The sequence below is a fragment of the Impatiens glandulifera genome, chromosome 1 (assembly GCF_907164915.1).
Source record: "Impatiens glandulifera chromosome 1, dImpGla2.1, whole genome shotgun sequence".
Taxonomy (NCBI): domain Eukaryota; kingdom Viridiplantae; phylum Streptophyta; class Magnoliopsida; order Ericales; family Balsaminaceae; genus Impatiens; species Impatiens glandulifera.
The window spans coordinates 17,533,622-17,548,362 of NC_061862.1; the positions used below are offsets into that span (position 1 = coordinate 17,533,622).

General features: G+C 33.6%; 1 protein-coding gene across 1 annotated transcript; it reads right to left on the bottom strand.

Annotated features, from left to right (window-relative positions):
• Positions 1 to 4,114: 4,114 nt before the first annotated feature.
• On the bottom strand, positions 4,115 to 4,733 carry LOC124919470 (uncharacterized mitochondrial protein AtMg00810-like). The gene is made up of 2 exons (XM_047459715.1): positions 4,616 to 4,733; positions 4,115 to 4,455 (listed from the first exon to the last, which is right to left on the bottom strand). The coding sequence occupies exons 1-2, from the start codon at positions 4,731 to 4,733 to the stop codon at positions 4,115 to 4,117; spliced, it is 459 nt and encodes a 152-aa protein (XP_047315671.1).
• Between the last annotated feature and the right edge of the window lie 10,008 nt (positions 4,734 to 14,741).

Here is a 14,741-nt window from a genome sequence, read left to right on the forward strand (position 1 = left end):
TTAAAAAATATCAAGTTTCTTAGAACATAAAATCAAAGAATATTTCTTTTGAAAACGGGGGAAAACCAAATTCGATTTTGTTTGAAAACACCAAATGCTAATGGGTGGTTGGGCTGCTGAAACTAGCACCATCTCATCTCTCTCATTTATTTGCATTAGTTCGAGTGTTTATTTGATTTTGAGTTTATTTCTAATGTTTTGGTTTTATATAAAATGTTTAATTAAAATTGTATATCTACATAATATTTTTTTTTAGAAAAAATGTGTGGATCTTAATATTAATGATAATAATAATATTTTATAAAAATTATATATGTACAAACTAAATGAACGAAGTTATTTAATTAAGTTACTAAGAAAAAAATTATTATTATCATTAATATTAAGATGCATAATTTAGAGGTTATTATAAATATTTATATATTAAAAAATATTAATTATTTGTATAAAATAAAATGTTAATAATAATAATTTTAATAAATAATATTTAAAATTAGAATGTTACAATTATAAATTAGTTTCTAAAATAAATTAGATATATATAAGTTGTATTAATTAATAATAATAATATCACTAATTTATATAATTAATTATAAATATCATTTATTAATAATGAAATATAATTTTATTTTATAAATTAATTTTATATACGACTATTAATTTTTAATTGACATTATTAGTTTTTTAAAATAATTATTATATTTAATTAATGTATAAAATTATCACATTATAATATTTTATACTTACAAAGATAATATATATATATATATATAATTAAAAAAATTAAATAAAAATCAAATAATTTCTTGATTATTATTTAAATTAGAGAATCAAAAACAGTTAAATATGAATAAATATTAAGTTATAATTTATTATTATTATTTTAAAATATAATAAAGAAATTAAATTTTTAATAATTTTATAATATTAAGGGTTATAAGAGGAATATTAAATTTTATAAAAGATAAAGCCTAGGTGGATAATGATATTAATGGTTTGATATGTATTAGCCAAAACTCTATTTTTCAATACTTACCTTCTAAGTCACAAAATCATTAAGCTTTGTTTGTTAACCAGTACAGCAATCGTTTGTACATTATCTTGTTCAAACCCCAAATTCTATTATCGTATAGGTCCTCGAACAAAGCCCTATCACTCGATAGGTAACCAAATTTCATCTCCTGATTACACACTCAAGCAAACCCTATATTTTGATAGGTACGCAGACAAAAACCCTATCTCTCGATAGGTATTCAAACCTTGTTTGTCGACAAGCATAACGATTATTTGTATATATCATGTTCAAATCCTATATTCGGATAGGTAATCTCACAAAGTTCTATTCGAAATCCTATCTCACCATAGGTACCCCAATGAAGTTCCCGTTCTCTGATACTGTTTTGTTCATGTCCCGATCAAAATCATATCTCACGATAGGTACTCCAATGATGTTCTATTCCTAATTCCCGACACTAAAGCCTATCTAATGATAGCACCATGATCATTTATACATGATCATTCTCGACCTCACCTATGAGTGATCTTCACGAAAAGTTTGTTAACTTCCGTGATAAAAAATAACGATATCATGATCATATATACATGATCACACGATAACAAGACCCATATGAAATTTTGTTAACTTCCTCACTAAGACTTAGTTGTTGGTAAGTCTCATGAACATATATTTGTGATAATTCTAAGGAGTTACTCGTTAAGTAACCCACGTGAAACGTTACTAAAACTTTCATGTTTCCTGCATATTCCATATTGTTAACTCTTTAGCCATTTGTACATAACTAAAACTTGAATAATTTATCGATATTCATCCTAGACAGGAATTGATATTCCAATACCTACGATTACCCTTACACCCCATGGATTTTATGAATACTTTGTCATGTTTTGTAAAAACAGTTTTTTCAAGAATCATCATTGTTAGGATAAGACACAAATGAAAGGAATTCCTAAAGCAACTCTTGGAAACATGTTGACAACTGCTACACACATCATCAACATGTCACTCCAACTACAACACACTACAAGTTCCATCTTTCCTAGAAGCATATCTAGGATCAGAAGAATAATTGGTTAAAAACTCAAATGATTTTCAAAAGCCAACTTTATAAGTAGAGACCATTTTTAAAACGGGTACGGAGGATGAAGCGCGAAACCCCTTTCCCAAGTATCACCAAATTTCGAACCAAAACAAAGCTCTAGTGCAAGATACGTTTGTACACTTACACCTTTTTATTGATTTTTCTAAAATAAATTGGCAACTCTGTGTTCAAATAAATAATATTTTCTTAAATTAACTATTTTTAATTAATTTAAATCGAATTTCATAAAAAAATCTAATCGTCATTTGATTATAACAAATCTCTAGAATCTAGATTATAAAAATTTGAATAAAATTAATTGTTTTTACATAATTGATTTTTAAAGTTACCAGGTAATATCAAAATCTTTTAAAAATAATGTTTTATTTTAAAATATGCATGACACACAAACCAATGCTGAAACTATCGAACCTCGAGCCACCCTGGGCCTGTATTGCCACGTGTCCATCACACGTGCTAAGCTACGGGATCCCTAGGGGTTACAACTTGTTACAACATGAGCACAAAATACCATGAGTTATTTATGCTTTACATAAAGTCAAGAATTAGGTTAATTTTGGCTTTGGTGGAAAGAAGAAACAAGCTATTATATATTCATATTTTACTTTAAAGAGGTTATTACTTAAGTGAGGTTATTACTTTATCGGATATTACTTTAAAGAGATTTAATTGAGATGAGATTTATTATCTCATATCTCTTTTCATTCATTTGGCTCAATCACCAAGATTGCACACGATATGAATTCATTCCTAATTAACCACTTATTCTCGAATTTGAAAACACGATTTTCCTTTGTCAACACCCTTCGTTCTAACAAGTTTAGACGATAGTCTGAACAACTCCATAGAAGAAAATTCTAAAGGATATTAGTCAATGGTGACCCCTCGAGGGATGGACTCGTTAACTAAAAAATTGTCGATACAAAAATAACAATGTTTGCCCCTCCCATTACCTCTCATAAAGGTAAATTGTATGTCTTCAAGAGTAGTTCAATGAGCTCGAGATTCTTAATAGTCTTTGAAAATTCATGTTTAAGGCTCGTGAGATTAATGACCACTTTCTTTTTAGATAGGGATCTAACTTCGTTAACATCACCCGTAAAGACAATAGGTAAGTCCCAAATACTAGCCACATCTATAATCTCATTAAAAAAAACTCTATTTTAAATTGCAAGAGAACCGACACATAAACTTCAAATATTACATATCATAAGTTGTTTATGATAAAATAAAGAGAGAAACTAGAGTTTCTTATTAGCAAACATAAAATAAACTGAATATGATAAAAGAGTTTATATAGTTAATAATTACAATAGACTAAAATACCCTTAAGTGCTAATAGACTAAAATATGCATAAGTTCTAATAAAGATAATAAAAGTAATATATCTAACATCCCCTCTTAAACTCACGATGCAACAACAATAAGAATTGAGAGTTTGTCAGTCAGAAAATGAAAACGCGAAGTCGAGTGCGCTTTTGTAAATATATCAGCAATCTACAAGGAGGAAGGGGCGGATGTCAAAGTGATGGTGTGAGTCTGTAGATGATGACGAGTGACATGACAATCAATCTCGATATGCTTAGTTCTCTCATGAAATACATAATTCCGTGCAATTTGTATAGCACTCTGATTATCTCAATGTAGCGGCGTAGGGTGAGAAAGAGAAATACCCATATTAGTAAGTAATTAGCGTAACCAAACAATTCACAAGTAGTTGAGGTCATGGCACGATACTCGGCTTCTATAGAAGACCGAGAGATGATATCTTATTTCTTGCTCTTCCACGGAAAAAGTGAATCACCAAGTAAAATACAATATCTAGTGGTCAACTTGTGGTCCGTAGGATCACCAACCCAATCCGCATTAGAATAGGCGCACAACTTTAATGAAGATGCGGAAGGAAACACGAGACTATAAAATTGAGTGCTCCGAAGATATCTGAGAATTCGAAGAACAATAGCCCAATGAACTGTAAAAGGGGCAGTGACAAACTAACTAACCACATGAACTGCATGCGCAATGTCTAGGCGAGCTACAGTAAGATAAACCAAACTACCAACAATAGTACGATAAAGACCAGAATCCTCCAAAGGAGTGTCATTGGACGGTGAGTATTTAACATTGGTCTCAAGGGGTGTATCAACAATTCGGTTGCCGGTTAGTCGAGCACGCTTAAACAAATTAGCAATGTACTTAGATTGAGATAAGAGATAACCTTTTAGAGAATAAGCTACCTCACTTCCCAAAAAATAACGTAGCATGCCCAAATCTTTCATAGAGAATGAACGTGCCAACTCAGACTTCAATGATTCAATACCATCATGATCACCACCTGTAATAATCATATCATCAACATAAAAGGATAGAAAAATATGTCATGATGTTGTACACTTAACAAATAAAGCATAATCATGGTGATTAGGAAGAAAAGCCAAGCGAAGTGATCACCATAGAGAATTTTTTAAACCAGGCACGTGGTGCTTGTTTGAGACCATAAAGAGCTTTGTGAAGCTTACAAATTTCACCAAGTTGATGAGGAACACCTAGGGGAGGCATCATATAAACCTCTTTATGAAGGTCATCATTCAAGAAAACATTCTTCACATCCATTTGATCGATTTTTCACTAGCAAACTGAAGCAACAACAATCAAAGTGTGAACATTTGTTATTTTCGCAACAAGAGCAAATGTTTCCTCATAATCCATGCCATATTTTTTAGAATAACCTTTAGCAACAAGTCGAGTCTTGTATCGCTCAATGGAACCATCTGATTTTGTTTTAATCTTGTAGACCCAACGAGAGCCAATGACATGTTTTCCAGACGGTAGTGAAACCAAATCCCATGTATGAGCCTGATGTAAAGTAGTAAGTTCCTCAACCATTGTAGTTTGCCAAAGGGGATCACGAATTGTCTCTCTATAAGGTGAAGGCTTAGAAAAATTAAGAACAAAAGTGACAAAGAAAGCAAATGAAGTAAAATAAGAGGAGTACTTAAAATTGGGAAGTTTAGTAGACTTACGAATTCGAGTGGAGTGACAAGGAGGAGGATCTGTAATCTCATCCGGCATAGGGTGGTTGTAGGAGCAAGAAATGGGAGATGGATGTATCGTCGACCAAAATATCAAATAGATCTTCATTGGGCTCAATGTCAAAGGGATCAATACAAACTAGATCTACTTGGGTCATATGATGTGAACTAACAGGAATAAAGAATAATGAAATGTGCTCTAAAAACACAACATGACGCGAGACATACAATTTTTGACTAACTAGATCAAAACAACGATATCCTTTTTGACCAATACCATAACCTAGAAAGACACATAAGGCAGACCGGGTAGACAACTTATTACGCTCAACATGTGATCGAAGGAAAAAATAAATACAATCAAAAACACGCAACGATAAATAATCAGGTGAATGACCATATAATTTTTCAAAAGGGGACAAACCTAAATTATGAGATATTGATATTTTATTGATCACATGAGCAGAGGTAAGAACTGTTTCTCCCCGAAACACACTAGGAACCTTGGCTGACAACATGAAAGAACGAGTTGTTTTAACAAGATGACGATGTTTTCTCTCAACCATAACATTTTGTTGAGGAGTGTCGATACATAAGGTTTGGTGAGTAGTACCATCAGAGGCAAATAACTGAGAGAAATTATTAGAAGTGTATTCACCTCCCAAATGACACCTAAAACATTTAATGAACGAAGAATGTTGGGTTCTCACAAGAGCTCGAAAATTGGTGACTATAGTAAGAAATTCAAACCTGCGTCTCATAAGATAAACTCAAGTATAACGAGTGAAGTCATCAACAAATAAAATATAATATCGAGAACCTCCTTTAGAAGAAACAGAAGAAGGTTCCCACACATCAGAATGCACGAGATTAAATGGAGTAGTGAAAAAAGAAATACTTTTATAAAAAGGCAATGCTGAAAATTTAGCCAATTTACAACCACTACAATCAGAAATATCATGACTTTCTAAACAACACAAATCTCTAGTAGACACTAGAAACTTTAAACGAGATTCAGAAACATGACCCAAACGAGAATGCCAACGGTAAAATTCCGAAGATGAACGATTCAAACGAAATGATGACAAGTCAATGCTGGAGGCAGCAAGATCTGATACTTTGAGTTCACCCAAAACATAACGTCCTCATTTCTTACGGCCTGTCCCAATCACCTTCTGCGACCATGGGTCCTTAAAACAACAATTGGAAGAAGTAAACAAAACTGTGAGATCAGAATCACACAATTGACTAACAGATACAAGGTTTAAAGAAAGACGGAGAATATGGTAGACATGTGGGAGAAAAAGCAAGATGTATGTACAAAACCAATTCCTGACAATGACATTGGATTACCATCGACATTCATGACAGAAGATGATGAAACATAATTGACTGACACAAATGAGTTAATATTATGAGACATGTGATGAGATGCGCATGAATCTAATATCCATAAGGGAGACGATGTGAGACGTTCCTGCTCATATTTTAATAACTACTACTCAACATGTATCTCTATTTAACTTTAAGATCCCTAGCTGAAGTCATAAACACCTGTTCTGTTCAAAAATATATTATATATATAAGCTCCATCAAACCGCAATAAGAACTACAACAGGATAACCTATAAACCATCATGCTAACATGTTTCTGTACAAGTCTTATATACATGCACCATTAAACAGTAAGAAAGGACCCAAAATAATTGTTAAGTGTTGATACAAAAGACAAGTAAATCTAACAGCCTCGGTCCCTCCTCCCACACTTTCTCCCACAGCTTGCTCCTCTCCAAGCCTCAATCCTTCAAGTGTATAAAAGCTAAGGCTGGATACCTACACCACACACAACATAATGAGTTTAAAGACTCAGCAAGCAATTAAATATTATAAAACCTGCTGGAATACTTTGCTTTTAAAAAGAAAGATGTATGCATAAAAGATTCATACTTTAAAAGAGATGATCAGTCCATAAAAAACCATATGCATGTTTAGAAAATATGAGTTAATGAGCCTGTACAGTAACATCTTGAGCCATGTTTGACCCTACACCATTCAGAGCTGATCCTGAAGGCTAGGAATCTGTTTGAGCCGTATTTGGAAAAGGCACAATTATGAGTCCATCACTAAAAGCCCTAAATCTGTTTGGACCGTCTTTGGGTTGGGCATCAATAAATAGAGCTCATGCTAAATATTCTGGTCCCATAAATAATTCAGCCAGTACATTTGGAATTAGTTGGCTAGAGCTCATGCCAGCCAGCTTCTTCCCGTTTCCGTCAATACTCCTTCATAAATAGTATGCTCCCATGTATGCATAAATCATAAGGGTTTCTGTTTTATAAAAGTTTATACTTACAAATCATGGAAACCCTATAATTTCTGGAAAACATGAAGACCCTTATCTTTCTTTAGAAAAGAGATTGTTTACAACCCAAGTTTATCCATAAAACATTATTATGCCATGAAAACATGTATTTCCAACATATATGAAATTTGGGCAGAAAGTACTTGTGATATATAGCTTTGTGTGGCATAAAAAAAGAATTTAAGAAAAAACTTGCCTTAATTTCGAAATTGAGATAAAGAAGATGTTCTTGGCTAGGTTGGCTCTTGCCTTGAAGGAAAGATCCTAATTCTTGCTTAAAGAGAGAGAGAACTGAATTTGGAAATGAATTAGGCTAAAGGGGGTAAGGTGAGCTAAGGGCTGTTATGCTAAGTGTGTAGCATGCAGCTGGGGTAAGTGGAAAGCATGCAATGGGTATGAGTGGAGTGTTATTTAGCTGCCATGTGTCCAAATTAAAGGAAAAGAAAGTTGGTTTAATTATTGACTAAAAAGGTAATTAAATTAGGATTAAACTTATCCTAATTATCTAGTGGGTCCCTTCACATGGGTCCATGCCACTTGCTGTTTTTATTAAAAATTGGCTAAGTATAAATAAAAGCCTCTAGTATAGCACGTCCCTTATACATTCTGGCTATATTTATAAGTTAACACATAGCAATTATATCCCAATTCATAATGGCAGCAGCAAGTCTATTCCTAAGTATTAAGTGTGAGCCTCTTCTACCATAGTTCTTCCTACAAACTGTCCCATAATATAATTAGCACAGCCTTTTTATATCTCAGTCCCAAGTAATAATAATACAAGTCTCTTCCTAAAATGACCCATAAATAAATACATAAGGGTGAACAATTCCATAATTGCACCCTTGACCCTACTAGCCTTTTTGAACAGAAAAAGATGAGTTTGGGCATAACACGATGTACCTAAATTATCAGACGAGGAAAAACCTTTATGTAAAAAGTCAGACATGGCGTGAGGTTGTGAGGCAGAGAACTGCTTAAACTGCTCAAACATATATGGATCCAAGGTAAGCATCAATTGGATTACCAATATGCGGTGAAAGATAAGTCTATTGTGCACTCGGTGATGAATCATCTTTATAACCAGACATGGTGAAAATAGAAACAAATATGACACGACGCGGGACAATACGACACGAATACAAATCTCCAACGACAACACAAATATAGCAAGACAAATATGGCACGACGCAACACAAATACAAATCTCTAACGACAACACAAATATGGCACGACGCGACACGAATACAAATCTCCAACAGAAACACAAATACAATAACATGAATATGGCTCGACGCGAAATGATGTGACACGACGCAGCACAAATACAAATTTCCATACAAAATCAGCTAAAGCAAAAGGAAGCGAAAACGAAAAATACCATTGACGATTGCAGACTCAAACACCAAATCCAAATCGAAAGATGTGGATTAAAAATTTTAAGTTGAACAAAGAGAATCCATAAATGAATGCTCTAATATAATGATAAAATAAAGAGATAAATTAGGGTTTCTTATTAGCAAACATAAAATAAACTGAATATAATGAAAAAGTTTATATAGTTAGTGATTACAATAGACTAAAATACTCTTAAATGCTAATAAACTAAAATATCCTTAAGTGTTAATAAAAACAATAAAAGTAATATATCTAACAGTCTCCCTAATTTTTTAAATGAATATTAATCGAGTATTTACTTAAGCTAGAATCAATTTTCTCATACATGTCCTTATTTCATGTCACAAAAATCTTGCCTCATGCCCCTATAGAATTAAGGAACGTCTATTCACACATACGTCAATCAAAGAGATCCTCAACAATCCATTGGTCCATATGTCAAATTTTTATCTCGCTAAAACAATATATGGCACAGTCAAGAGTTCCCACGAAAGACTATTTTTTTTTTACACCATCTATGAACATTTCATGCAATACTATTTTCAATTATAAAAAAACTAATTGGAATAACCCTTATTCGACTTCCAAATATGTTTTTCGTTTTGCATATACCCTTGATGTATATCATTTAGTTTTTTCAACTGACAACAATGATAAATGATCAATGAATGGGATTTTGATGTGAAGTGTACAAAAGCGACAAATTCTCTCGAGATTTTGGCCACACCAAAGTCTCCTACTCAGACATTGTGATTTATTATATTGGTCAATATGTCAAATTTTTATCTCGCTAAAACAATATATGGCACACACTAGTAAAAAAAGGGTAAATAGCTATCAAACATGGCGATTGGTGTTTAGAAAAATTTCTACTATTGTTCATAATAGCGATTGGAATTAAATCCAATCGCAACTACTCATGTACTGGCGATTAGTTCTTTAACCAATCGCTACTAACTTGAATGTAAAACTAATCGCTACTAGAGTTTTTAAATATTACCCACGATTGGAAAAGAAACCAATCGTTTTTTTAAGTCATATCAGCGATTGAATAAAAACCAATCGCCATTTTTAAGTCATATCAGCGATTGAATTGAAACCAATCGTGGTTTCCTTTTTAAACCCTATCCCAGCTTCTCTTTCTTCTTCTCCAACTTCTTTCTTCTTCTCCAACTTCTTTCTTCTTCGCCGCCCCGCTTTTCTTCTTTCGTCTGGAATGTCACCGATCACTCGTTAGCTAAAGGAAGAATGAAGATCGAAAAGGAATCTTCTCAAATCGATTCTACCCGCAATCGATTTTACTCGTTTTCAAATCGTCTGAAGGAATCTTTTCAAATTGTTTGAAGGAATCTTTGAAAATTTGAATCCGATTGGAGTTGTGTTCGTTGAGTTCAGACGGCGTTGAATCCAAGGCGACCGAAGCAAGCCCGCTCCTATTTGAATCACTGAACTCCACTTCTTGACGAATTCTTCCGATTCTCTTCTCCTTCATTCTTCTGTTAGGAACGGTTTTCCTCTTTGTTATTATTAAATCGATTAAAATCTGTCCAAATTCTAACTAAAAAATCTGTATCTAATGTTTCAATCTGCTACGAGTCTTTATTTGTTTGAATATGCTAAACTGTAGCTAGCTAAGATGTTATAATGAGTGAATTTGATTCATAGTATGTGTACACTATTTTGATAAAGCTACTTTTTATGATATATTTTGATGAAGTCATTGTCTATAATATGTTTTGATGAAGCTACAACCAATTGTTATGAAATGAGTTGATCCAAGAGATTATGAAGCTGCAAAATGTGATGTTGTCTTGTTACTGTAATGAAATTTCAGGCTGATACATGATTATTGAACATGATTATTGAATTGAACTTAGGAAATGTGTTGAATTTGTGCATTGGTTGATAGAGAGGAGAAGCTTTGTCCCCACCTAGACTCATATCTTTCTTAGGGTTCTACACGTGGTTTACTTGAGGATAAGGTATATGAAGCTATTGTGGGCCTTTCAAAATTCTTTCAGAAGTTGTGTTCAAAATTACTATTAAAAGCCGACTTAGAACAACTTCAGAATGATATTTTTGTAACACTGTGCAAGTTGGAAACAATATTTTTGCCCAGATTTTTTCACATTATGATACATTTGCCTATTCATTTAGCAATGGAGGCTTTAATTGGAGGGCCAGTTCAATATAGATGGATGTATCCGATAGAACAATATATGGGAACTTTGAAAGGATATGTTCGAAATAAATATCATCCTGAAACATCAATTAGTGAGAGTTATCTGGTAAATGAAAGTATGAGCTTGTGTGCTACGTATTTTCAAGATTCCTCGGTCCACATGTCACCCCAATCACCGAGTTCTCTTGCCATATTTTCATCTGTTGAGGATTTATCATCGAGGAGAATATATATTTACAAATCAGATGAACGAGAATTGGCTCATTCATATGTGTTAAAGAATTGTGAAGAAGCAGAGCCATTTTATCGATATGAATTTTCTCAAGTTTTTTTATATGTATGAATGTTATCAAAAAATGTGGTAATAAAGTATATTATGTGTGTAATATGCAACGAGTATATCCAAGAATGTTCAAGTGGTCGATGCGATGAAGATTATAACACGTGGTTCAAAAATAGAGTTAAACAACTTTCTGACAAAAGCGAAAAAAGTTTTGAGCTACAAATGTTAGGAATCGGTTCCACACAATATGCATCAACTTTTGTTTGGTGTAAAGTAAATGAATATAAATTCTCCACTAGAAGACATGACCTTGGATTGAAGACTCAGAATAGTAGAATACTCGTGATTGGTTGTTATGGCACGGAAACACGAAATTATTATGGTGTGCTTACAGATATAATTTAAATGCAATACTTTAGTGGTAAACGAATTGTTGTATTTAAGTGCATTTGGTATGATGTGCATTCCGGAGCTACACGACTTCAAACTGATAAATACGGATTTGTTAGCCTAAATCGTCAACGGAAGTCTCAATATCAAAATGAGCCGTTTATATTGGCAACCCAAGCAAAACAAATATTTTATACCAAAGACATTGGTAATAAATCGGGTTGGGATATTGTAACAAAGTCAAATCCTAAACAGTCAAATGTATGATATTATGATAGGATCGACTTTATCGTTAGAGACGGGGGTCTGACTAAGGATGAATGCTAATGAAAAACGGTTTGATAGAAATCCTGTTAGGGATTAATATCTCTTTCTATTCTACGCAAACTTGTGTAAACACTTGAAACAAATTCAAGGCGGAATTGTTTACTTGGGTTTGAAGCACAAGATGAAATATGAAAAAATGACAGAAATGAAGAACACAACAATTTGTTTACGAATGTTCGGAGAAACTCTCCTACGTCACCCCTTCTTCCAACCACCGGAAGGATTCACTATAAGATGATAAGAATCAAATACAATTTACACACACTTAGCTCACTATTGAATAGAACACTTTCTTTTCAATTACAAGATGAAGAATATCACTCAGCTAAAAGGTGTTTTGATTCTAGCTCTCTCTCTCGATTCACACACAGTACAATCAGAAAGAAGCTTCACAGAGTAAGTTCAGTTAGCAAGATGATTGAGTAGTTTCTCTCTCTACAAAATCAAAATGATTGATCGTTTGTATTCGCTTGTTCGTTCTGCTGATTGTCCGTTGTCATTAGGATTGATTAAATACTGAGCAAGAGCTAACGGTCGAATCTTCAAGAATGATACGTGGCACTCTTCCATTGGAAAGCCTCCATTGTACACAATAGGTTCTAAGCACAAGGATCGTGTTCGTACCGAACTAGTAGTGCGCCGAATATTCCATCAGGGATGTACTTGCAAAACGGGTAATATGAGGAAAATTCTCTTACGTGGCATTCCTTGATTGGATGCATATAGCTGTTGTACTAATCTTCACAGGAAAGTGGAGCAAAAGTAGGGTACAGCTATAGCACGTGGGTAGGAGATATGCTAGATTTAAGCGTACTGCTTAAATAGAGCATTAGACGTATTTCAGTTAGACGGATTTGTGAAAATCAGTCTAATGAAATGAGTCAACTCCTTCTAATGGAAAAACGTCTATTAGACCGCCTGGACTAATAGAATTAGACTCACGTCTAATTATAATAACCATTAGACTGGTACGTCTAACTCCACTGAGTTAGACTGTCACGTCTAATTCCGGTTCTACCTCAGACTTGTCTGAAGGAGTTAGACTCACGTCTAACTTTCACTAATTAAACTACCCATCTAATTATTCAATAATCATTAGACCGACACGTGTAACTCCACTGAGTTAGACTGACGCGTCTAATTCCGGTTCTACCTCAGACTTATCTGAAGGAGTTAGACTCACGTCTAACTTTCACTAATTAGATTACCCGTCTAATTATAAAATAACCATTAGACTGGCACGTCTAACTCCACTGAGTTAGACAGCCACGTCTAATTCCGCGTATTCATTAGACTATCCGTCCAATTCTTTACATCTATTAGACTTACACGTCTAACTCCGATGAGTTAGACTGTACGTCTAATTCCATTAGACTTGCGTCTAATTCCGTGTATTCATTAGACTATCCGTCTAATTCTTTACATCTATTAGACTTACACGTCTAACTCCGATGAGTTAGACTATACGTCTAATTCCGTGTATTCATTAGACTATCCATCTAATTCTTTACATCTATTAGACTTACATGTCTAACTCCGATGAGTTAGACTGTACGTCTAATTCCATTAGACTTGCATCTAATTCTGTGTATTCATTAGACTATCCGTTTAATTCTTTACATCTATTAGACTTATACGTCTAACTCCGATGAGTTAGACTGTACGTCTAATTCCATTAGACTTGTGTCTAATTCCGTGTATTCATTAGACTATCCGTCTAATTCTTTACATCTATTAGACTTACACGTCTAACTCCGATGAGTTAGACTGTACGTCTAATTCCATTAGACTTGCGTCTAATTTTATGCGAATGAAAATCAAGATCGGTCTAATGACCCTCATTAGATCCAAGTTTAGTAATATGTTGTCTCAATACACCTATATCAAAACTCATAAATTATTTCATCATCAAAATATCAGTGGTCAAATTATTTCAACACTTATTCAAAATAATTTGACCCAACAATTTCCCCCTTTTTGATGAAGAAATTGTAAACCTGCTTACATATATAACAACATGCATTCATCAAGTAAATAAACAAACATGCAAGTAATCATTCAAAAACATCCAGATTAATCACATGTGAGTGTTTTCAGAAGAAACACTCAAAACGTTGTTCAATGAAGCCAAAATAGGTTTACCAAAAACATCATTAAGACATTCAAAATAACTACAAAAAGACATTTTATCACTAGTCTTCTTCTTTCTGGTCATGACTTCTGGACAGGATAGACTTCAAACTAAGATGTCTCTAAGATTGCAGTTAGAGGGGAGTTTGAGTCTTCACTTTTTCGTTTTTTAGACTTGAGCGTTTCCACCCTTTGAATGTAATCTACCACTTTCTAGTAGTTCAGGATCTTATAAGGAAGGGGAAAGCTCTTACCAAGTTCGTTCAGACGATGATAGAGAAAAGAACTGAGAGGACCGTCAAAGCTGAAGATCTTCTTCCTAGCAACAACCATTCTGACAAGATTCCCAAAGAGGAAGCTTGTCCAGTTCACTAGAACACCTCTGGGGATAGCCACCATGATCTGAAAGACCTTCGTACAATACTTGTAAGAAGTTTCTTTAGCCAAAAGGGATTTAGAAATGATGTCGCTTAAGAGCGCATATTTAACCTTCAGGAGGTTTTTCTTTCCATGAATAT